The sequence below is a fragment of the Rhinatrema bivittatum genome, chromosome 6 (genome assembly GCF_901001135.1).
Source record: "Rhinatrema bivittatum chromosome 6, aRhiBiv1.1, whole genome shotgun sequence".
Classification (NCBI taxonomy): Eukaryota; Metazoa; Chordata; class Amphibia; order Gymnophiona; family Rhinatrematidae; genus Rhinatrema; species Rhinatrema bivittatum.
In genome coordinates, this window is record NC_042620.1 from 258,219,358 (window position 1) to 258,239,565 (window position 20,208).

The 20,208-nt window shown below is 42.8% G+C and overlaps 1 protein-coding gene across 1 annotated transcript in view; it reads right to left on the reverse strand.

The window, feature by feature from the left end:
* The window catches only part of SETD1A (SET domain containing 1A, histone lysine methyltransferase), a 374,529-nt gene that overhangs the window by 339,126 nt on the left and 15,195 nt on the right, over nucleotides 1-20,208 (reverse strand). The window contains exons 2-4 of the mRNA XM_029606903.1: nucleotides 17,697-17,864; nucleotides 802-900; nucleotides 121-391 (exon numbers count right to left, since the gene is read on the reverse strand). Of these exons, the coding sequence (XP_029462763.1) occupies nucleotides 121-391; nucleotides 802-900; nucleotides 17,697-17,849 (523 nt within the window). The 5' untranslated portion in view covers nucleotides 17,850-17,864. The remainder of the gene's footprint in view (nucleotides 1-120; nucleotides 392-801; nucleotides 901-17,696; nucleotides 17,865-20,208) is intronic.

Consider the following 20,208-nt stretch of genomic DNA (forward strand, 5'->3'; position numbering starts at 1 on the left):
ATTAGCAGCTGAATTACAAGATCTATTTTCCTAGCACTGCCATTTTTAATCACAACATTCTGAATCATTTGTCAATACAAGCGAATGCTTATCACTGTGCTGTGTTTAAGGATCTCTCACCTTTTATGTCCAGCTGGGCATGGATGATATTGCCCATGACTGAGGTGTTGTGCAAGTTTTTGACAGTCTCCTTGGCCCCTCGAGTACTGGAGAAGACCACCTTGGCCAGTCCCAAGTGTTTACGGTTTTTGGGATTGTAGAGTATCTCAATCTCCTCGATGTCCCCATGCTTCTTGCACATATCGGCAAGGAACTGCTCCTTGATGTTGTCATTGAGTCGGGCAAAGGTCACCTCCTTCAGGGGTATCTGGCCAACATAAAACTCATCCAGCTGCGAAGGAGGCGGCAGAAGATACAGGTCATCATTAGTATAGAGTACAAGTGCTATAAAATTATCAGTATAGAAAAAAAAAAAAACTCACCTGATGCATCCCATACATTAACCTACCAGTCCTGATACAAGTACCGACAGATCTCAATCTAAACATGCTAATATCATATTAATAGATCCCAAAATGCAAATCCCAGATCAGAGAAACTTTCTGCATTCCTCAGCCCTCTCAGATCCCAGTTCCTCTCCTCTTCCAAAAAAAGTATGTAAGATACTGTACCATCAAAGACACAAGCTATGGTGGAAAGATGAAGGGGGATCTCTGTTTCTACAAATCAATATTAATCCGAAGAGACATCCTCCTGCCAACCTTCACTAGGTGACTGCAATGAATGTTAAGTCCCACTTACCTTAAACTTAGGGACAGGAAGAGAGAGGTCTCTATGCTTAGACCAAATCCTCCGAGGCCTTGGGTCTCGTACAGCCTCCACAGGTGGGTACCCTGCATCCTAAAGAGACAAGGTGGATAACACTACAGAATGTTTTACATCTTAAACATTTTATTTATTAATTTAAGATTTATAACCCACAATGATTACAGTGTTCTAGGTGGGGTACAACACCTCACAGAGATTAAAACAAAATACTAAAACTACTTTATTAATGCCGCATCCTCAATAATTCAAAATATCTAATAAACATTATGTAAAACAGAGTCTCTCGAAAGCTTGCATGCTAATTGCTGAATGTCTATGTAAAGGATACTTTTTAGTTGCTTTCTACATACTTTGGGCATGAAATCAATTGTAACTGTTCCAGAAGATAGGCCTGCAACAGAGAATGCCCTCTCATGTGTTTCCACAAGGCAGGCTGCTCAGATAGATGGAATATCAAGTCAGCCAGACTGAGAAGACCAGAGCATACATAGCAGAATATAAATTCAGAGCAGTGAATATATTGTCACTTATTAACTTGTGGATGGTAACTGCAATTTTATATTTAAATCTCCATTCCACCAGGAGCTAGTAGACGTAGTATAGAAGGTTTAATATGATCATGAAGGCAACACCAGTCAAGAAACATGCAACTGTGTTTTGCAACAAATTCCACAGCTTGATTGTGTGACAAATGAACAAATACTTTCTCCAAGTTGTCTGCTACCTGTTAGTTTAAAGGACTGTTTCGTAACCCTAATATTTTTTAAGGATAAACACCTGTTCTACTCCACCAAATTTTGTAGAACTCCATCATATCCTCCCTTCAGTCATCTTTTCTCTAAACTGAAGAGTTCTAACCTTTTTATCCTTTCTTCTTAAAGGAACTGTTCCGACTCCTTAACCTATTTTGTTTTTCTCTATTTCTCTATACCTTTTCTAACTCCACTATAAATCTTTTTGAGATGACCAGAATTGCACACAATACTCAAGCAGGCCGATGCAATACCATGTGCCACAGCGCACAGTTCAACACGAGACTGGACATGCATTTTGGACGTGCATCCATAACCCCCGATGCGAAACGGGGGTTAGCGCATCCAAAACATGTCCAACCAAGTGCGTAGCTAATAGCGCTCATCACCGAATGTTGATGCGGCTTTTGGTTATTTCCCCCGATGCAGACAAAATATGCACCCCACATGCACATTTTTACCCTAAAAAATTAATGCCTGCCCTAGAACAGGTGTTATTTCTTGAGGAACCCCCAAAAATTACAGAAAAGCAGAAAATACTGCTTTTCTGTAGTTCCTCCTACTTAATATCGCCACGACAGTACCAGCAGTCAGTCCATTTTCCTAACCCACTGACAGTCACCTCTCCTGAGCACCTGCTGCTGAGGTAGTGCTAGGGGTGCACAATTTCCCCTAGCACCCCCTTTTTACTGTGGCAACCCATTTAAATATAACACTGGGTGCCCCGGAGAGGTGCTCAATCATAAACACCCATTTTCTGCATGCCGATATTGCATCAGTCTGAAGACGGTGTGGCTGCACCACTGATCTAGTCAAAGGAATTAGGATGCTGTCCGTTCTATTCTCCATTTCTTTCCAAATGATACCTACCATTCTGTTTGTTATTTTGGCCACCACCATACATTTAGCTGAGGATTTCATCATACTGTCCATAATGCCTCAAAAAGATCCTTTTTTTTTCTTGGGTAGTTACACTTCATGCAGGACCCATAACTGTGTATCTAATATTAGGATTATTTTTCCCTATGTGCATCACTTTGCACTTGTCCACATTCAATTTCTCTTGCCATTTAGACACCCGATTCTCCAGTCTCTCCTTTTGTAGTTCTTTACAATCTGCCTACATTTTATCTATCCTGAATGTGTCATTTGCTGCAAATTTGATCACTTCACTTATTGCTACCCTTTCTAGATCAATAATAAATGTTGATCACTGGTCCCAGAGCAGATCCTTACAGCATTCTATTAATCATCTTTCTCCACTGGGAAAACTGACCATTAAGTCCTACTCTTTGTTTTCTTGTCTTTTAACTAGTTAGTGATCCACATTAAAACAACATCTATATCCCGGCGTAACCAAGATGGCCGACTGAGAGGCAGCAGTTCCCAGATGCCCTGACCGTTTCTAATTTCTTCTGGTCACTATTGCCGAATTTTTGGAAAAATGCCCCACAAAAGAAAAGGTAGGGTGAGGGTATACCCATCCGAACCCTCCCTACCTTCTGATCAGAGGCTAATCCGGGAGTATGCGACTTCAGTGGGGCGGGCAGTGGCTCCCGCGGGCGGAGGGGTTGGAGGAGAACCCTTTTCGCCGGGAGAGATATCCTTAAGCCCGCCAAACCCGAGACACTTGCAGCAAGCTTCCTCCCCGGAGTCTTCTGGAGCTACTGGGGAACCACGAGGAAACTCGGTTGGAGAAGACCAGTCGGTGGGAGCCGAGGGAGCTGGCTCCGGGGTAGCGACAACATCAACCCCCATAAAGCTGAATGGAGCTGCCGGTGGAGGTAGAAGTATGGTGGAGGCAGCTGAGAGGATGGATTTGACTTCTAGAGCTAGTGGGGTGAGTCAGAACGCTTATCGGATTGAAAAACCTGCAATTGTGACTTTAGACTCCCTATGGGAGCTCATGGCTGGAATGGACATTAAGCTACAGGAGCAATCTCACAAGTTACAAGGGGTTTCAGCCAAATTGGATATAGTAGCCCATGATCACCAGCATATATTTACAGGAAAAAGGATCTGCTATCCAAAGAATTGAGTCGGAGGTAAAAGATGTTTCAGCAGCGTTCTCTAGGGAAAGGCTTGCTACATTACGCAAAATGGAGTTCCTTGAAAACTCTATTAGACATTTGAACCTTCATTTGTTAAATTTCCCGGTGATTAAGGATGAACAGTGCCTAGTAACAATAAAGAAATACCTGGGAGATTTCTTGAAAATCCCCCAGGAAAAAATTCCAGTGATAAAAAAGATATTACATCTCTCTCAGAGGCAAAGTACACCTAGAATCAGTGTTCTGGATAATATGGATAACCTGACGCAGTATCTAGAAGCATCAGAAATAGAGGTCACTGGAAGAGAGACTCTCTTAGTGACTTTCATTTCAGAAGAAGATATAAACTTGATTATGCGTAATTACTATAAGAATTTAAGGGTACCTTTTTGTGGGGACTTGGTAAGGGTATTTCCTGACCTTGCCAAGGACACCCAGGTGAGGCGGAAAGCTTTTCTTCAAATGAAACCCGAAGTTTTATCTTTGGGTGCCAGTTTCATTGTGAAATACCCTTGTAAAAGTGTTATAGGCTGGCGTGGGTCTACCTATATTTTCTTCGATATACCACAGTTGAGAGAATTCCTGAGTTCTAAATGTCCAATGACAGTTGAAACATCTAAGGAGGGATAGTAATCATGAATGTTTACTCTCAGTTGACCATTATTTAAATTAGAATTTACCTATAGATTTAACTCCTCTGTATTTCTGTACGCCCCCCACAATATTGTCCTCTGTGATGTGATAGTGCATAACTAAGAGTTAGAACGAGAAAGTTACCTGTATTGAAAATGTCAATATATTTTTGTTGCATTTTCTGTATTTCACTGCAAAAGCACTTAAATTTCTCTATGACAAAGAAGTTTTTGTTATTATAATTTGGGAAATTCAATAAAGAATAAATAAAAAAATAATAATTAAAAAAAAAAAAAAAACCATCTATATCCCATGGCTTTTTTAGTTTCCTGAGGAGAATTGTTATGAATGACTTTATCAAAAGCCTTCCGGATATCCAAATATGATATATCGAACAGCTCTCCTTTATCCGCATGCTTGTTTACACCTTCAAAGAATTCTAATAGGTTATTAAGGTATGACTAACCTTTCCTAAATCCATGCTGGCTCTTTCCCATTAAGCCATGTTAAGAACAAAAAGAGTCACCATACTGGGTCAGACCAAGGGTCCATCAAACCAAGGATGCAGTTTCCAATAGTGGCAAATCCAGGTCACAAGTACATGGCAGGATCCAAAAAGGTACACAGATTCCAAGCAGTGGCTTTCCCCAAGTGTACCTGATTAAGAATGTATGGATTTTCATCCAGGTATCTGCCCAAACCCTTTTTAAATCCAGCTACACTAACTGTCTTTATTACATCCTCCAGCAAGTTATTGATTTAAAAGCATTTGATGACTACCATTCCAGATATCATGGCAGTTTACAATAAAAACATTCATAATAAAATACAGAAAACAAAAACATGTAAAAACATTTTACAATCAGACAGTAATAAAACACACAAGGGTCAAAAATCTGTCAACCCTACTTTAAAAATCAGGCTACTAGTGTTGTAACTAAAATATCTTACCATCCAAAGGCTTGTTTAAAAAGCCATGTTTTTGAATGCTTTCAAATCAACTAGCATATGAAGGTGTTCTGGTACTGTATTCCATAATGTGGGACCTGCTACTGAAATTGCTCAATCATGGATTTCCCCTAAATGTGCATGGTGTATTGTTGGAATAGCTAGGAGCCTTCAAGTCGCTGAATGCAAACATTTCTGTGGAATATATAGGTTGAGACTCAAACCAAGCCATATCATCTCAGAGAAGTAAATGATTTTAATGAATTAACATTAATATTTTGTATAAAATTCTCTGTTCAACTGGCAGCCAGTGTAACTGGCTAAAACAGGAGTAAAATGATTGTGCTCAAGCAGCAGAGTTTTGTAATATTTGTAGAGGTCTAACTGAACAAAGAGGAACCCCTAATAGGAGGGAATTACAATAACCTAATCCACAAAATAAAGGTTTGCAAAATTATCCTAAAATCCTCAGAATACAGATATGGCTTTAATCCTCTCAATACCCCCAATCTATAGTAACCTGTCTATCAATGTATGCACATGCTCTTTCATAGAGATCCTGGTATCAAACCATACTCCTAAATCACAACCTACCAACAAGACAGATTTCATGCCCTTCAAATTTAAAACATTAGTAGTTCTGCTTTCTCCAGAGGTTGAGATAAGAGTTCCCACACAGGTATTGCCCCAATCCGTTTGAAAGCTAATAGAAAAGGACAGTCTGCTATCCACAGAAGAGGGTGATCATCTCATAGCTAATTCATCCTATCTACAGAAAAAAACACTGTTTACAGTAAGCAAATTTACTTGTTTTCCATCATAGGGATGAATTGTGGGCAGTCCCCTGAGGGTTGCACCATGGAGAGCAGACTATTTAGAACTGTGCGACACAAGACTGCCTGTCCCAAACAGACAACCACGAAGTTGCGTTACATGTCTATGGGCACCTCTTTGAGGTGTGCAATGGAGGAATTTGTTGCTCACACCTGGTGGGCTCTGACTGGATTGGTGAGATCTAGTTCAGCCGCTGTGTAGCAGTGTTGTATGCAACTGGTGATCCAATTTGAGAGTGATTTTTAACTACAGGTACGCCCATGTTTGGATCACGTGAGACGAAAAGTTGAGACACTTTCCTATGGGACTGTGCTCGGCGTTTACAGTAAGCCAGAGCTCTTTGCAGTCTAATGTATGTAACATCTTTTTGCCATCATGTGCATGAAGGTTTGAAGAGAAAGTCAGGAAAACTGATTAGTTAAAGTAAAAAGCAGAAACCTCTTTTGGTAGAAATTTCAGATGTGTTCTTAGGACCACTTTATCATGAAAGAATTGCATATTAGGGGAGTAATGAACTAGATCTTGCAGTTTGCTTGCTCTTTGCATAGAAGTGACTGCTACTAGAAAAAGTAGCTTCCAGGTTATGTATTTTAGAGATGCAGTTTCTAGAGGTTCAAAAGAAACTTTCACCAGCAACATTGATATCCCAAGAGATTGGTGGTTTTCTAACTGGTGAATGTAAATGTAGAAGTCCCTTCATGAATTTGGAAACTAGGGGATGCATGGAAATAATGCTCCATTATCAGGAGAATGATAAGCTACAATAGCACTGAGATGCACTTGCATTGATGTAGCTACCAAACCAGAATGGGTGAGATGATGCAGATGACAGCAAATGTCAAGGTTCACAAGTGAATGGTTTTAGGCTGTGTGAAGCATACCAATGTGAGTAATATCTCCACTTGACAGAGGAACTACATCTCAAAGACTATTTCCTTTCTGAGAATAAGATATTCAGAATTGGGTCCAGTAGAAACCATTGAGCTAAGACCAAGTGCTCAACATTCATGCTATCAGATTGGGCATTGGCAGCATCAAGTGTAATAACGTGCCAACCTCTTGGGTTAGTAATGCAGGACTGTCTTCCAGTCTGATGGAAGGTTTAATGGAGAACTGTCCTAGACAGGGTTACCACATTGTCTGGGCCATTCTGGTGTGATTAGGATCATCTTGCATGAACTTCTGAACAGTCCTCACTAAGAGTGGAATTGGAGGCAAAGCATAGACGAGGCCTGTGTCTCAGGGAATCAGGAAGGCATCTGAAGCTTTGTATAGATCGCTATGTGGAATGGAACAGTATCTATTTAGTTTTCTGTTTTGTTGCAAAAAGGTCTATACATGGGTGTCCCCAAAGCTGAAAAGGCGATTGGCCGTAGAGTGAGTCAGAGATATATGTGTGAGCAGAATATTCTGCTGAGTCTGTCCACCACAGTGTTCACTATGTCATGTAAGTATGTTGCTTGCAGCAGTGACTTGTTCTGTATTGTCCATCACCATATGTGCAGGGCTTCCTGACAAAGGACCCATGATCCTGTACATGAAAATTGGTTCTTACCTGCTAATTTTCGTTCCTGTAATTCCACAGATCAGTCCAGAAAAGTGGGTTGTGTATCCCTACCAGCAGGTGGAGTCAGAAAACAATTAGAACTTTGGGCACTGTACTCAGTATTGACCTGTACCCAAGCCCATGCTAACAGAACTAAATAACGAAGGGTAGCACCCAACCAAATTTCCGGCCTACCACTTCATCGCTGGCAAAAACCAGACCAAACAACTGCTAAAAACTGCTCCATGAATCGTTTCTGCAAAAAAGGAGCTTCAACAATAAAAAACTTAAGCAGGTTCTGACCAAGACAGTATTTCGGTATCTGAAGAAAGGGGTGGGCCTCTGGACTGATCTGTGGTATTACAGGAACAAAAATTAGCAGGTAAGAACCAATTTTCATTTCCTGAACAAACCCAGATCAGTCCAGAAAAGTGGGATGTACCCAAGTTACCCTACACTGGGCGGGAACCCGAAAGACCCGCATGAAGCACACTCTCCCCAAAGGTCGGTTCAGCAGAAGCCTTAACGTCCAATCAGTAATGTTTCGTAAAAGTGTGAAGAGACAACAACACCACCGCCCTACAGATCTCCTGAGGTGACAGTAACTGACACTCTGCCCAGGAGGTAGCCTGAGCCCTAGTGGAATGAGCTCAGACCCAAAGGCACCTGATGCCCTCGGGCTACGTATACTGCGCAAATGGCTTCCTTAATCCACCAAGATATGGTCGCCTTTGACGCTTTGTCCCCCTTCTTTGGGCCACCAAAGAGAACGAACAAATGATCAGAACGTCTGAAGTCATTAGCAGCCTCCAGATAACGCAATAAGGTGCGCCGAACATCCAAAAGATGAAGGTCTCTGTTCTGAGAAGACTCCCGGGACCAGTTAGGGAACCCCGGAAGCTCTACAGTTTGATTGTCGTGAAAGGCTGAAACCACCTTAGGGACAAAGGACGGAACCGTACGTAACCATATCAGATAGTCATAAATCCGAGGAAAGGGATCCCGACAAGACAGCACCTGCAACTCAGATCCGACAGGCCGAGCAAATGGCCACCAAAAACACAGTTTTCAAAGTCAGATCTTTCAGGGAAACTCCACGAAGAGGCTCGAAAGGAGCACATAGAACTCGCAGGACTAAATTCAAACTCCAATCCGGACACACACAGTGCTCGTGACTTCATTGAGGGATTTTACTACTTCCTGCACCTAAGATGTCCCAAATCTCTTCCGGGCCGGCAACCCCCTTGAAAGGACTGCTGGCGCCTCAAAGCAGGTTTAGAAGCAGGAGGTGCGGAGTATCCACCCACTCTGAAGCGGCGAGCGTCCCGAAACCTAGCTCGAGGAGGGAAGACTTTCTTAGAAGATCTTTCATCTTCTGGCAACCGATTGCCCTTGGATTCGGCAAGCAGCTTTACTAGCAGATCCAGATCCTCCCCAAACAGGAGCTTGCCCTTAAAGGGTAAATTACAAAGCTGGGACTTGGAGGACAAATCCGCCGCCCAATTTCGCAGCCAGAGGAGACGCCGTGCTGACACCAAGGACACCATACCTCTTGCCGAGGTCCTCACCAGATCATACAAAGCATCTGCAACATAAGCGATGCCTGCTTCTAGGCGGGCGGACTGCAGAGCCCCACTGTCGCCTGTACCGGCCCCGGCAGTCGACTCCTAGACCCAACACAGACAGGCCCTCTGCATGAGGCTAGCACAAACCGCCGCCCGAAGGCTTAGCGCTGCAACCTCAAATGCTCGCTTCAACTGGATCTCCAGCTTGCGGTCCTGCGTATCCTTAAGGGCAGCCGCCCCAGCAACTGGGGTAGTGGTCTTTCGTGACTGCAGAGACTGCAGCATCCACCTTTGGAATCTTTAGTAAATCCAAACATCAGACTATAAAGGTACAGTTTCGCCACAGCTCTGCCCACCTTCAAGCCGGAATCCGGAGTCTCCCACTCCCGGGTCACTAGTTTGCGAACCTTCTTAGGCAGAGGAAAAGATGTTGTTGGACCCCCTAATGCAGTCGAGGACTGGATTGATGCCCTCATTGTCAGACTCTTTTTGAGAAACCGTAAGTCCCAGAACTTCAAGGACCTGGTGAATAAGGGGTCTTAACTCATCCCGCCTGAACAAACGCACCACGCTGGGGTCATCCTCCGGAGGAGGAGGGTCATCAGGCTCATCAGTATCATCAGTATCCACATCAGCCGATCCAGCCGCAGATCCGGGTCTGTTGCCCCTACTACCCCAGACTCGGATCTTGCGTACCCTGGGGAGAATCCCCTGTGGGGTGAACCTGATCAGAGAGGCACTGTACCCAGACCTCTTTTCACAGGCGGGTCCGAACCTGCCCCCAGGAGATCGGGCCGCTTTACTGCCGAGCATTTCCATGCCAAGAAAACCTGGTGCATAAGGAGGACAAGTTCTGGGGAAAAACCCTCCAGGTCCCCCTCCCCCAGTGGAGAGTCGGCTGGGGTGATATCATCAGTTCCCCCTGTGAGGTCTTCCTTCCCGCGAAGCTAAAGGCGAGACAGACGTTCCCTCCCCGAGGGAGGAGACAAGAAGCCCTGAAGAGCCCTCTAATCCCGGGGAACACACTGTGCATAAGGAGGCCGCATCTAACGCCTGGCCGCGTGACCCACACGCGCGGCAGGCCTGCGATTCTGTTTTCAGTCTCATCCGCAGCAGGTCTGAAGTGAAAAAGAAAAGGGTGCGAATAAAAAAAGAAACGCTCGGAGCCACGACACGGAGAAAATTTCAGTCAGGCAGGACCAGAAAAAACAAACTTTTCGTGCTGTGGGCTAAGAGACTACCGGCTGAGGAGAAAAAAAAAACGCGCGCAGCCATGCCGGGGGAAAGGAGCCTGTCTATAGTGAAATCGCAAGACCCCCAAGCAGTGTTGCAAACAGATCTAATGTGGGGAAAACCCACGCTGCAAAAAAGATCCTGAGTTACTTCTGGACTCAACTCCCATTTGTGTGGATGAAAAATTCTGCTGAGCTTATCTGCTCTGGAGTTATAAATCCCTGGCAGGTATGTTGCCTGTAGGGAAAAAAGGATCTTTGGTGAGCCCACTCCAATATTTGTACTGCCTGCTTGCAGAGGTTCCATGAACTGGAACTTATTTCTTTGTTGATATAGAACATGGTCACTTTGTTGTCTGTGTGTACCATGATTATCTTTCCTTATAAGGAAGTTTCTACGGCTCGAAGGGCGTTGTTCACCGCTCTGAGCTCCAGAAGGTTGATATGAAGTGTTTTTAGCATTTCTAGATGAGCTCCCCAACCTTTGGGAGATGTATCTGTGGTTAGTATCACCTGATGTCGAAGGGGCCTCGGTGGGCAACCCGTGGAAGCGTTAAGGGGAGAAACCACCATTGTAGGTACCGCTTCATGCTGTTGGTTAAGGAAACAGGTGTGAAGAGTGGCTGCAAATAGAGTCCATTGGAATTTGAGAATCCATTGGAGGCGGCGCATATGAAGGCATGTGTATGGAACCACATAAAAGGCTGCCGCCATATGTCTCAGAATATTGAGGATTTGTCGAGCTGATACTGTTGGACTGTGAAGTAGAGTCGTAGACAGTGTGGAGAGAGCTGATGCTCTCGGTTGAGGTAGGATAGCCTTGTCGTGAATCATATTGATATAGGCTTCTATAAATTGTAAGTGAGTGGGTTCCAGTTTCGATTTCTCGTAATTGATCAGAAGACCTAGATTATCTAGGCAAGAGATCGTCTGTAGATGATTCTGCCGCAGTAATAGTGGATTGGATGTTAGTAGGAGCCAATCGTCTAGATAAGGAAATATCTGCACACCCTGACGAGGAAGGTGTGATATCACCACCTCCATGTATTTGGTTAAGACCTTGGGTTCTGAAAACAGGCCAATGGAAGAACCTTGCACGGGAAATGTTGGATGTCCGCCTGGGACAAAAGTAATACCAGAAACTGGATGTATTGGTATGTGAGAATATGTATCCAGGGGTTTTTTGGTTTTTTTTGGAGGTTGAGGATCCCAAGCCTGTCGTGGGTGAACAGGTTTGTAGCTTGCTGCCCCAATGGTTGAGAAGAGAACGGTTACAAGCTGAGTAAAGCTTGAAGGCTGTTTTATTTTCTCTTCTATTTTTTTGTATGTGTGTGCTCGGTAGTTGTCAAGTCTGGTGAGCAATAGGAATCCAAGACAGCCAATGTAGAAGGTTTAGTGACGGCTTCAGTGAACTGATCTCCGAAGAAACATCTGGAGGAACCGGGAATGTCCCGCCACCGTGAAACATAGTGAAATATGGCGCTAGAACTGAACCATGGAAGGTGGCTGGCTTGCAGGTAGTTGCTGAAACCTTAAGAAACTTCCGAACTACAGAAATAAAACAAAGTTCAGGAAGTGCTTCCACTTTCGTGAGGTGAAGGTATTGAGGCAAGGCTTTTTCTAAAGCCCGTCGAGTAGCAAGATATGCAATGCAAGTTTTGGTGGATAGCATGGGGGTTATGAAACCTTCCCAAGAAAAAAATGTACGCATTGTTTCCGTTTGTAAAAACTGTTTTGGTTTTTACGCTTAGCGGTGCATTGGAACGGGTCCCAAGAAGACGACGTTTGCATCGACACAATCAACGCATTGAGAACATTTAGGCGAAGTTAGAATAATCGGAGGATCCCGCAAGGGACTCCTTTTAGGAAGATTCCGATAATGCTGTGCAATGGGAGTTGGAGGTTAGCCAGAAACCTGTAATTGCAGGATGCCCGAAGTCCAGCACGCGAAAGTGGAGTGCAGCTGGTATGTACAATAGTCATCGCCTGATCTATGTATAGGTGGTATACATGTTGAAAGTCGAACAGTGCTTCAGTATGTCCATCTACGTGGTTATATATATACACACTTATACCCACCAAACGCCTGCTAAGCAAGGCTTTAAAAAAAAAAAAAAAAAAGAATTGGGCCTTCCAACTAATTTGAAGCCTGCCACTTTATTTTATTTTTATTTTTTTTTTTGAATGCCTAGTGGTAGGCTTCAAATTAGTTGGATGGCCCAATTCTATTTTTTTTTTTAAAGCCTTGGTTAGCAGGCGTTTGGTGGGTATAAGCGTGCCTGTCGAGCCCTGTAATCATAAGCCAGTTGAGATGTGCTCCCTCCCCCCCCCCCCCCCTTTTTTTTTTTTTAAACACGTTTTGGTCTTAGGAGGCTTACGAGCACAAGGTGATTGCTGCTCTGCAGCCACACCGATGTCCTGTCGGGGCTGGTGCTTCCGCCAACGCTCGCGGCACAGTCTGTGAGCAGTGCGCTCATCTTTTTGGCTTTGTGGTGCCTCAGAGTGCCATGTGGCTATGCCTTGCGGTTTTTTTGGGTTTTTTTAGCGGCGAACGTATTGGTGTTGTGAGGTGTAGAATGTGGCGCCTTTGCAAATGTTCTGGCGCGCAACACGCCCTGCACCGAGGTGGTGGTGCACCCGGCGTCCGCACTGAAGCCATGGGGCACCTGGCTCTCTCGCCGATGTTGGCGTGCACAGTGCCCCTACGCATGATCCAGTGTGCGCCAGCGCCCCCACGGCTCACTCGACTTTGGCTTCGGCGCTCTTTAACATGGATTTTTTTTTTCCAGTGTATGTTTTAATGTGCGTGTCGCTCGGACGTGGTTGTGGAGGTCTTGGCGAGCCGAAACTGAAATAAATCAGTCGGCATGTCAATATGCTGGCGATAACACCACAGCGATGTGTCAGCTCGCCCTCAATGATTTTGGCGCCGTTTCCCTGTGAGGCCGGTGAGTTGTCTAAACGGCCTAGAAGGATGCCCCTCCCCCAGTCTCTACTCAGTCCAACCCGGGGGGGGGGGGGGGGATAACGAGGAGATAATAAGAAGGCAGCAGATTTGCTGAAAAGGGGGGGTGCCCCGAGATGGTAAGCAACCTCGTAGGGGCAGTAGTGTTTATGAAGGTTTCTCTTTTCTTCTTTCTTTTTTTTTTTTTTAAGATAGTGAAGAAAAGTAGAGCTCCGCGCACTCTGCTGCGCGGAAAAAATTAGACTGAGGAGCCTGAGGTAATCCTATCAGCATATAACAGGGTGGGAGCCTCCGGCTAAAAGACGTACCCAAACAGCATGGCTAATTCATGCTGCTTATCTACGTGAAAACCGAATAAGAACATGCCATACTGGGTCAAACCAAGGGTCCATCAAGCCCAGCATCCTGTTTCCAACAGTGGCCAATCCAGGCCATAAGAACCTGGCAAGTACCCAAAAACTAAGTCTATTCCATGTTACCGTTGCTAGTAATAGCGGTGGTTATTATCTAAGTCAACTTAATTAATAGCAGGTAATGGACTTCTCGTCCAAGAACTTATCCAATCCTTTTTTAAACACAGCTATACTAACTGCACTAACCACATCCTCTGACAACAAATTCCAGAGTTTAATTGTACGTTGAGTGAAAAAGAACTTTCTCTCTCTGAAGAAACTTCCTTTCTTTTACAGAAGTACAGTTGGCTGAGTTCAGATGGTGCTTAAGGTCCTCTTGCATCTCCTCCAAACTTGGAGATGAAGGATCCACTGCACTTGTGGGAAACTGGTCTCCAGAAAAGGCCTTAGTCTTTTCCTCCAGGCTGCTGCATGGCACAGAAAACCTAATATAGAATGTGGAAAAATCCCCATAATTCTGTCTGGTCAAGTGGGCCTGGTTTAAGAGGCCCTCTATGGCAGGGGTGCGCAATTCCAGTCTCTGAGGACCGCAAAGCAGCTGGGTTTTCAAGGATATCCCTAACGAATGTGCATGAAATAGATTTGCATTCAACTGAGGCATACAAATCTTTCTCTTGCATATTCATTAGAGATATCCTGAAAACCTGACTAGTCTGAGGCCCTTGAAGACCAGAATTGAGGGGACCAGAATTGAGGGGGGGTGTCACCAAACTCCATCTGAATTTGCTGAAGCAGAGACTCCCGCAAGAGCCCAAGCCAAAACAACCAATGCCCCTATCAAAACCACCATCCATAAGGCCTTCTCCAACACAGGCTCTGGTAGCATCTGAAGGAGATTTTCCCCAAGATAGAAGCAGAAGCAACCAGCACCCCAGAAGACGAAAAGCACTACCCCCGAATATTCCCCACATGCGCACCAGCTGTAGCAGCACTCCTGCACCCGTAACTGCCATAGCAACAACCATGTCCCAGGCACAGCTCCAAAAAAAAAACCCACTGTACCCGAGCCTCCCCTCCAAAAGACACCTACCCCAAAGGAAGAAGGCCACACAGCCCAATTCGTTACTTACCTGATTCAACAAGTTGCCTCAGAGTCTCTCTTTTTTTTTTTGAGAGAAAGATACCAGGCAGAGCAGAGGGGAAGTGGGAACAGAGAAGGATTTTCAAGCTGTACCTGATCAAATACAGGTTCTCTTTTTTTTTTTTTTTGAAAAGGGGATTTCCCCCCCCCACCCCCACCCCCCCCCCCCCCCAACTAGAGTTCTACCAAGCCCCCTCTGGGAGTGGAAATCCTTCTAAGCAGGATCGCTTTCCTGGACACACACTACGGGCCTAGCCCAACACAGCATCAGAGTCTTCCAGAAATCCTGTTGCACAACCAGTGAGTCCTACTATCTGCAAGAGGCAGAGCATACTGGGTTGTTACTGTGCTGTACCATCTCTACATAGTGGCAATAATGTAATGGAAAGAATCTGTGTGCTCTGCTTCTATCTGCTGGTAGGAGGACATAACTCACTTGGACTGAGGTAGCATGATGAAATGAAAATATGTATTATATAGTATTGCTGATTTTTTTTTTTTTATTGTACACCAAGAGGAATTCTTAGCCACTCGCATATGGCTAAAATCAATACATACTTCATACTCAGATTTTTGGCCAGAATTTTCAAAGCGGATTTATGCTATCTGCTAGGTGCCAACATCCGAGACATTACAGAAAGATTTCTGAGAATCATCAAGCCGACTGATCATCTGATGCTGCTCATCGATGTTGGCATGAATGATACTGCTAAGTAATCTCTGGAGTATAACAAAAGTGACTTTGTGGCTCTGGAAGAGAGGGTAAAAGCAGAGAGGTGCACAGCTAGTTTTCTCCTCAATTCTCCCAATTGATGATTAAGGCCAAGGATCGAATTCAAGAAAGCATGGGTCAAGTACAGAAAATCTCTGTAGGCGTGGTAGCAATTATAGAGCTCTACAGTTGGAGTGGATGGGCAACTAGATAGACCATAATGGAGTTTTTTTGTCACATTCCTATGTTCTCCATTTTTATGCATAAATTCACAATGAAAATTCCCAAGTTATATCAGTACATGCATACACATTTATACACACTTCCAAAAATTGATAGCATGCGACAAATGTTTTTCCTGCCCCAACTCCACCTTTTGAGAACACTATCACAACTGCCTGGATAATTTTCAAAAGCCAATTTACACAAACAAATCAGGGATTATATGCATGCAAGTCTTTTTGAAAATTACCCCATTTGCTGAAAAGAAAACTTGGATTATGTTTTTTTGTTTTGTGATAGACTTCAGTAATAAGTAGTTTAAAATTGCAAACACAAAACAAGTTGGAAAGAGTTAAAGAATGCGTGACACAGGGAGAAGTTTGTGATTCAGGTAGTCCCAAAACTGGACCAATTTGAACCAAACCTGGGATTGCCCATAACTCTCAGTAGGCAACCATCATACTGAGTTGTTGCGCTACTACAACATGCATATGAAAAGTCAGCACCTTGCACTGACCAAGAAATTACTAGAAATTTAAATTACTGGAATGAAAAGAAAAAAAAAAAGTTTTGCAGTTATGTTTTCCAAAAACAACCAGGCCACCAGTAATTATAGGATAACTATCCATTAACCTATTCTGGACTCTGTATTTCGGGTAATTTAACATTCAGTACAGGTAATCACAAAACATTAAATATTGCAAGGTGACTTATTGCCTGCCACTTCTTTGCTTGCAAAATATGGAAATCTGTCTTAATATACTGCCTAAGATCTAAATAATATAACTTACTAAAAATACAAGATATCCATATTCAGACATAGTCCAGATAGCAAAGTTAGCCAGATAAACTTATCTGGCTAATGTTGCAGGCATATTCAATAGTACAGCTGCACTATTTTATAGTTAGCCAGATAACTATGGCCCAACCATACTTAGCTGGCTAAGACATCCTGAGGTCTCTGCCAATTAGCTAGCCAGCTAACTCCTCCCAGTTACGCACCCGGAACACCCCTAACTTACTTGGCTAATTCTAGCCTCCTAACTTATTAGCCGGCTAGAATTTAGCTGGATGTGTGTTCAAACATTCAGTTAGCCAGCTAAATGTTTTTGAATATGGACCTCAAAGATTTTAATAGTAAAAATGGACTACTACAGTGCACATTTATGTTATCATTGAGTAGCAATTCATTAATTTTAACATTTTTAAACCACCTTCTCAGCCTATGCAGGCTGCCCAAAGCAGCATACAATATCACAAATCTAAATAATACAAACAAAAAACTAGCAGCACTTAAAAACCAGTCACGATCACAGAACCAACAAAAATTGTCAGTTATTTCTCAGAAGCCACTATTTGCTCTCAGCTGGGAGCAACCATGCCTTAAAATGTTTTTGAAAAGACATAGTTTTGTTGTTCATTAATATAAAGATGTAGCTCATTCCATAGATGAGGAACTAATGCAGCGAAATCTCTATGATGCATGCTTCCCCCTCCCTCCCCATCCCACAAATGTAAATGCTGAGCTGGGAAGCAGAAGCTAGGCCTGAGAATTGAACCTAAAGCACCAGGCCAGCCAAAGTGAAAATTAAAATATAAGTTAGTGCAATGAGAGTTTGAAGAATTTTTATAATAAAGTTCGGCATCAACAGCAAGACTGAATGAGCACTTGCTCTCTGCTAACTGGCTAATTTCTAAATACTATTTAAAGGGGTCACTGATAATGCTGGAAAAAACAGCAAATGGCTGACACTTGTTTACATCTAAAAAGACAAAAGAATAGATCCATCCTGATGTATCTGCTGACATTCTGACCAGTGCAAATATTTTGGAAATTCTTGCCAGAATTTAGACCAAGTGAAACACAGGCTTCCTAAATTTCCCCTTTCCTCTGGCCACATGTCAATGACTTACAGAGACACTGAAGTACACGCCATCATAGCGATATATCTTCTGCGATGCTATCTTCTGCGAGGCTCGCCGCAAGGCAGGGTCTACCAGAAGCTTATAGCAGCGCCACTGGAAGTTTGGGGCCTTCTGGAGCTCTCCCCCACTTTCCTGATCCATTCTGACTCATTTACACTGCCAGGAGAGAAAAAAAAACATACCACCACATCAATAAGACCACCCACAAAGTACCAGACCACTAGTACTAATGTGTAATAATCAAGGTTAAAATTAAAATAGAAGTACAAGACTAGAAAGGACTTCAAAAAGATATTTAGTCCATCCCCACTGCAGTTAAAAACCAGAAAGAAGTTCATCTGATCTGTTCTTATAATCCTTCTAAAATGGGACTAAACCAGATATAGAGAGTGATTTTGTGACTTGTCTCAAGACATGCACATACACAATGTCTGTGGCAGAGATGGGGATTAGAAGTGAGGCATAGGGAGATAAAATGATTCGCCCTAAGGTCACACAAAGCCTTAAGTGAGACACATGATTATAACCGAGATACATGGAGATTGTTTTATCTTGGAGCAATACACTAACAGCAACAGAGCTAACAAAATTTATTTACAGTTTCCTATATACCTCTCATATTGGGATTCCATGCTGGGCTGTTTACAGTATCAGAATAAAAAGCAAGAGGTATAATGCAACTCCAAGGTTTCTCCTGACTCACATTCTGCATTTAAGACCCAAGACTACACTGCTTACAATATTTCAGAACAGTGCCAGTACCTTCAACCCCTCCCCTAAACTTGCTCCGAGATCTTGAGTTAATAGCTAGCTCACAGGACAATTAATCCCTGTATCCAAGCAATGATCCTTTATCAGTATAGGAAAAACACCCAAACAATGGGCACAGAAACTCTAAACTGCATTAAACTTAACCAGAAAGGGAGCTGTAGCCAATAACAGACTATATCAGATTTTCATAAACATAGCTGTGATTTTTGGTCAAAATGGGAGGTGATGGTGTAGGTTTATGAATGCATGTATGTTTGTATCACTATAATGCTTGGGCTACATGGCAAGAGTTAAAAATGAGTGAAATGAAGCAGTGGCAAAGACTCTTCACTTACAAGGGTTATTGTGCCATATTTCAATTGAGTTAAAAGCCCAAAGGCACTAGAGAAAACTGCAAGCCAAAAAAGGAAAGAAAAAAAATTATGTGCACAAAAGTCCAGAAACAAAACCACTATGAAAGAAATGATAGAACATACACTTTATTTTTATAATTAAAGAAAACTAGCCCTTTGGAGGATTCTTTAGATGTGATAAATAAACGGACAATATTGTTTGTATCCTTCGTTCAAGAAAGGGATAGTGTTCATATTTGAAAAATCCTTAAAAAATCGTGGAATGTTATTTTGTGGACAAAAGGTACTTACTTTCCCAGATGTTTCCAAGGCTACGCAAGGTCGTAGAAAACAGTTTCTTATGTTGAAGGCTAAAACACTGGAATTAGGGGCAACTTTTTACTTAAAGTTTCCCTGCCGATGTTTTGTCAATTACCAGGTGAAAAAGTTTATCTTTACATTATCTGCACATATGGAGATGTTTTTGAGGGATAAAGAATCAGAGAATTTGAATCAGGTTCAAATAACGGAAGTGGGTTAGAAATTAAATAGAATCCTCCTCTTTCTTTGTATTATCTCGTTTTGAATGATTATTGTTTAAGGCTCTCTTTATAGGGTAAAATGTGCTAAATTGAATGTTATTATTTGTGAATATATTATGTGACAATTTTATTTACTTGTTTAAAGTTTGAAAAAAATCTTGTATACACAGGATCTGTGATTGAAAATCAATAAAATATAAATTATAAAAAAAAATATATAAATTATAAAAGAAAACTAGCCCAGTAGTTTCATCCTACTCCTTCTGGGCTTCCAACTCAATCAAAACCAAAATCAATTGGGCTATGGATACATCAGCCTTCATCCAAAACTACCCAGTTTCTTCTTTCCATATGTTTTATATCCTCCTCCCAACACAGTCCAGCTATTACAGCAGTCCTCAGACCCCCAGATCTGGCCACTAGGATTGTCTGAAACATTTCAAGTCTGGCTGAAAGACATTTTAAGATTTTTCAGGTAATTTTAAAGTAGCCATTGACCCCTCCTTTCTTAAATCCTCAAACCTCAATGGCTGGCAAAAGCAAAAGTAGATTCCCCGATTACAGTGCTATACCAGGGTACAAATTATATCACAATGACAGAGGAGCAACTTGGTGGCACTTTATGTTAGGGATGGCATAGAGTCCAACAGGATAAAGATCCTGCAAGAGACTAATTGCTCAATTGAATCTTTAAGGGTAGAAATCCCTTTCGTGTGGAGAAGAGTATAGTAAAGTATACTACCGCCTAACCTAGACAAAATGATGAGACCAGCAGTGAAATGGTAAGAGAAATTAGGGAAGCTAACCAAATTGGTAGTGCAGTAAAAATGGGAGATTTCAATTACCGCTGCTAAT